The sequence below is a fragment of the Montipora capricornis genome, chromosome 6 (assembly GCF_036669925.1).
Source record: "Montipora capricornis isolate CH-2021 chromosome 6, ASM3666992v2, whole genome shotgun sequence".
In the NCBI taxonomy this organism is placed as follows: domain Eukaryota; kingdom Metazoa; phylum Cnidaria; class Anthozoa; order Scleractinia; family Acroporidae; genus Montipora; species Montipora capricornis.
The window spans coordinates 53,835,114-53,840,191 of record NC_090888.1 but is presented as its reverse complement, the minus strand read 5'-3'; the positions used below and the strand labels follow the sequence as shown (position 1 = coordinate 53,840,191).

The 5,078-nt window shown below is 40.6% G+C and overlaps 2 protein-coding genes across 5 annotated transcripts in view; one reads left to right on the top strand and one right to left on the bottom strand.

Annotated features, from left to right (window-relative positions):
* Nucleotides 1-4,798, bottom strand: part of LOC138052495 (BUD13 homolog) — a 42,755-nt gene extending 37,957 nt beyond the window's left edge. The window contains exons 1-3 of one of the 3 annotated variants that reach the window (XM_068899020.1): nucleotides 3,643-4,797; nucleotides 2,095-2,332; nucleotides 1,215-1,266 (exon numbers count right to left, since the gene is read on the bottom strand). In XM_068899020.1, the coding sequence (XP_068755121.1) occupies nucleotides 1,215-1,266; nucleotides 2,095-2,332; nucleotides 3,643-4,780 (1,428 nt within the window). In that variant the 5' untranslated portion in view covers nucleotides 4,781-4,797. Of the gene's footprint in view, nucleotides 1-752; nucleotides 1,267-2,094; nucleotides 2,333-3,642 lie in introns of those variants that run through there. The other 2 variants (XM_068899021.1, XM_068899018.1) reach the window with 2 other exon arrangements.
* Nucleotides 4,799-4,857: 59 nt separating this feature from the next.
* The window catches only part of LOC138052494 (E3 UFM1-protein ligase 1 homolog), a 43,255-nt gene continuing 43,034 nt past the window's right edge, over nucleotides 4,858-5,078 (top strand). For both annotated transcript variants that reach the window (XM_068899016.1, XM_068899017.1), the window contains exon 1: nucleotides 4,858-5,078. This exon is cut by the window's right edge and continues 27 nt beyond it. In XM_068899016.1, the coding sequence (XP_068755117.1) occupies nucleotides 4,886-5,078 (193 nt within the window). In that variant the 5' untranslated portion in view covers nucleotides 4,858-4,885.

Sequence of the window (5,078 nt, the reverse complement as noted above, 5' to 3'; positions counted from 1 at the left end):
GGGGGGGGGGGTTGGGGGGGGGGGGCGCCCGGGATCCAGCAGGGCTTGCTTGTGAGTGGCCGTGCAAGCTTTGCTCATTCTGCGAATCGTTGCGAATTCATTGACCCCCAACCTTCTCGTCCCGAGGTTACTTTGTCGTGGAGGTAAGTATCTGGGGTCAGGTAAGTGTATTTTCCAGTGTGTTCCAGTGTGACGTTGCCTAATAGCCCTTTTCACGGTTAGTTTTTCTCCTTTGCATTACAATATAATCTGCCATGTATGTGAGAAAATTTCGGGCTATTTTGCAGTTTAACCCGAAATTGCCACGCATCCAAGTTGGATTACATTGTAATGCAAATGAGCAAAACTAACCGTGAAAAGCGCTATTGTAATTTGCTATATTCCATTAAGTTTTTTAATTTTAGATAGCTCTATTTTTAGGTGTCTCCTATTACCAGAGGATATTCTCACCTGCCAAAGTAATTCCTTTCAGCCAATCAAAATGGACGAAGGCAATTCGGTAAACCAATCAAAACTCGAAGAAATTACACGTAGCCGACACAAAACGCGGGAATATGTGCACGCTAGAGCCACGATTGGTTTTGGTCTCACTTCTGATTGGTTGAAAAAGTGGCCCGAGAACTTTGAACCAGTCACTGAGTGAAGTAATCATAACCACAGCAATTCGCTAATTACTTTTGACACTCAATTGAAAATCGCTTTAACACTGTCATCATTATTATTACTTTCCTCAATCGCTTTCCCCCGGGTCCCTTAAATCTCTTAGCGCAAATGGTTAGACTTTCAAGTCTTCTCGGATAAGGACTATAAACCGTAGGGCCCGTCTCACAGTCCTCGTTCTCAAAGACTCAGTGGGACGTTAAAGATCCCACACACTGATCGAAAATGGCAGGGCACGGAGTTCCTGGTGTTGTGGTCTGGTCTGCCGAATTGAGGGCCACAAGTACATTGGGCTATGGCTATCACATGTACGTGCTACCCTCATTAAAAAAAAAAAAGACTTCACTTTTAATGTCAAGTTCAAATATTAGCAAACCAATCGCTGAGGCTGGCAGCAAAGTAAATACATATACGAACCTTTCTTTCCTTCCTTGATGTCTTGTTTTTTTCTTTTTCTGTTTCATGTAAGCAAGCATTGGATCCTCTCTCTCTTGATCTTTCAGCATCTCTTCAAGATCCTTATCGTCACGATATCGAGCAAGTGGCTTGTCAACCTCGTGTAAATAATCCGCGACTTTATCTTGTGTTTCTTTAGTTTGCACAACGCTAACGATAAAAGACATGTACAGTTATATATTTATAAAACAGTTTAACCTGGGGATTGTTCACATTCACCATGTCAAAACACTCTGTGTACTATAAACTTCATGGCAACCTTGCCATAAGGTTGTCTAAGTTGAACACTACGATTGCTACAACTATCAGCAGTCTTCTAAGGATTTGCAGAAAACTGGATCACAGTGTAAAAGAACTTAAGGTCTACGTTGTATGTGTGTCCGTACGTTTATGTGTCCCCGTTCGTTTTTCATTAGTTTTGCAAGACTCCAATCCAAACGTTTCCTCTGATCTTGCAATCCACTGTTTAAATAGTTATGAAGTACTTACCTTGGCCTCTAGTTCCCTTTTCGTGCAACCAACAGAGTGGTGACTATGCAGGCAGCACTTGAGAAGGAGAACCTTGGTTATAGCAGACCTTAGTTTGACACGTACATGTACCTTTGAAGAGGCCATTAGTGCTCACTCAGTACTGCGCAGGATTGCGGACATCCCACGACAGTCATAGAAAGAGAACCAGAGACCTACAATACTAATTTTTTACTCCTAATGTTACATCGATATCAACTGCAGAGTATAATAAAAGAATGTAATCAACGATCTGCACATAATTATTAACATAATCAACATCTTTATTCGTATTGGTGGTTTTATTATGATAACATGTGCATCAGAATTGCAACTGAATCATCTCGTTCTATTCTACGTACGTGTATCTGTCAGTTTGCAAATTTCTTTAATGAACTAAAGCAAATCTTCAGTCTATATAAAATTAATAGTTCAGTCTAAAACAAACTGTTGATTCAATACAATTCCTACCCTCTTCCCCACTCCATGAATTTCTCACTATCCTCCAGTTCTTTGCGCTCCTCCTCTCGTCTTTTAATTCGGTCCATTTTGATGTCCTTCTTTCTACCCATTTTGTCCCGGTACACTGTTTCTGATCCCTTTCCAGAGGTAGAGGGATCCATTTTGGAATACATGTCTGCTTCCTCTTTTCGTTTTCTTTCATTTTCTTTTTTCAAGTCACTGGCACTTAAGAGACCAGCTTTCCTTCCTGCCAAGTTGGGTTAACGTTATACAGTACATGTAATCAATACATTACAATCAACTTTATTCTAGATTCATTTCATTTAGAAATAATTAATCAAGGGTTTCTCTAAGGGCACTTTCCATTTGACAGAACTGACCTGCCAGACCAGGCATTTGGAAGGACTAACTCTATAACGCCTTCAAATTAACGGTCTTCCACAACAATATAATTATACTCCTCCAGAAGAATGCGAGGGATTATCATGCCATTGCTTCTTCAAATTGTAACATTTTCTTGGCAAAATGACAGGTGTGACCGGCCAGTTCTGACAAAAGGAAAGTTCCCTAAGATTTTGCTCAGAAGGTCACCAGTGTTTGGCAGTAGGGCATTTTCAATAACTTTGATAATATAATAAAGTAAGTACAGTGTAGTAAAGATGAAAACAGCTGGGCAAAGTCATAGCAAAAGAGTGTCCACAGCTGGTCAATTTGCCCAGTGCATGGCCCTTAAAGGGGTTAGGTCACGCTACTTTAGCTAGAGCAAAACTATTGTCAAATACTTGTGAGATGTTCGTGGCTAGTCTACAAACATTTCACAAGTATTTTAGCTAATTTTGTTTAATTTTGTTAATTACATGAGCTCTAAACGTCAAATTGGCGGACCAAGAGTCTTTCATTCGCCAAATCACGGCCACATAACAACTGAGAATTATTTTCCAACTTTGTAAATGACATTTTGATATAAACTGATATAAATTTGATAAAAAGGTGGGCCGAAATTTTTCAGATTTACCCAAATTCAATCCATTTCAATCCTCTCCAGTTTTGTCCATCCATGTCCCTTTTTAACTTCCCTGTGTTTTGTTAGAGTTCTTCTATAGTTTTGAACAGTTATTTTGATATTATAGTTAATTCTATGACCATTCGATCAGTGCTGAAATTGACTAAAATTGCATGACCGAGCCCCTTTAATGAAGTCGCCGATTAAGCTACTTGTACATGTACCTCACTACACACTAAAACGGAAAGAAAGTCAGTTTACATGTACTGTATGTCAAAAATAAACTACATGTATGAAAAAATAGAAAAGAGAGGTTAATAAAATAGAAAAGATATATGTTTCCTGTAAGTACAATATGATGAAAACATCTCGCATGAACTCATGAGTTACAGAAAAGAAGATCAATTTTACAAAATTTAACTATGAAGCAAGTTGTCGAGATAGTTTTGGTTTAGAGAAGAGGCAAAAACTTGATCCCGGTCCCTAATACATGACTGTACCCTTGCCTAGCCCGGCAAAAAATAAAAATGTTGAAGATTTCTTAGGTCACTTACCACTTGACATTCGATTCTCAGACCCTGATTTTGTTGTGCTTCTCACTTCAAATTGTTTCTGCTTTCTTGGGGGTGACTGGTCTGAATCCCTATTGCTTCTTTTTCTCGGCGGTGATTGATCTGAATCGCTATTGGTTCGCTTCCTAGGAGGAGACTGATCTGAATCGCTATTGGTTCGCTTCCTAGGAGGGGACTGATCTGAATCGCTATTGGTTCGCTTCCTAGGTGGGGACTGATCTGAATCACTATTGGTTCGCTTTGTTCGATGCATTTCATTAGAGTCATGGTTAGTCCTTTTCCTAGCAGCCGACAGGTGTGAGTTTGTTTTTATGCCTTTTCGTTGAGGGGAAATATCAGGAGAGTCATGCCGAGCCCTCCTTCCCGCAGATCGACTTGCCCTGTGATAGTTTTGCTGCCTTGATGGAGATAAGTAACTCCTACCGTCGCGTGTTTGCTCTTGCATAGAGTCACCAGAGTCATGTCTTCTTCTGTGAGATCTTGGTGGACTCTTTTCGGCCTGTATCAACGTTTCTCTTCTCTCAGAATTAGTTGAAGACAAATCATTCGCAGTTTTACGAAAAGGACTTCTCATTTGTCTTCTCCTGTGAGGTGATAGGTCAGGGCTGTCATCCAATCTTTCTCGTCGTGATGGTGAATTTCTCTCTTGTTTTATCCTAACTGGTGATTGACCAGGCCCTTGACGCAAACTATCACGCCGTGGTGACAGATCAGGAGTATCCTGTCGGCGTCTGACTGTTGACCTTGGTGGTGAATTGTCGCTATCGTAATCCACGTTTTGCCCTTCTCTTCTGTCTGGCGATGACGCCGGTTTTCGACTTATTGGCGCCCACTTATTCTTTTTATCTTCTTCTCGTTTTTTGAAAGTCTCAATCGAGATTTTCGTGACACCATCATCCTCGTAGACCGCGGGAGCTTCGTCGGCATCATCTTCAAATTCGATTTTTGCTTGCTCGGCATTTGACACCGCAACATCCTTGAGAGTTATATCATCATCCACAATAAAAGATGACGGACGTTTGGAAGCCATTTTAGGTCCTTTCTTTTTCTTTTTCTTCTTTTCGGGAACAGAATTCGACAAATAACGTTTCAGATATTCTTGCTTTGAAACTGCCGCCATGTTGAAAATTACGATGTGCAAACACAACGCGCATAACTACCCAACGTGTGTTGCTGGTTAATCGCAGACTCAATGTTTGAAGAATTTCCCAAAAACGACAAAAACATGGCTGACTGGGAAGAGATTAAACGCTTAGCTGCAGATTTTCAACGCGCTCAGCTGAGTAGCACAGCGCATAAGCTTTCCGAGAGAAATTGTATTGAGATAGTTCAGAAACTTATCGGCCTGGGCCTTGTGGAAGTTATCTATACAACAGACGGGAAGGAATATCTAACACCACAACAACTTGAACGAGAGA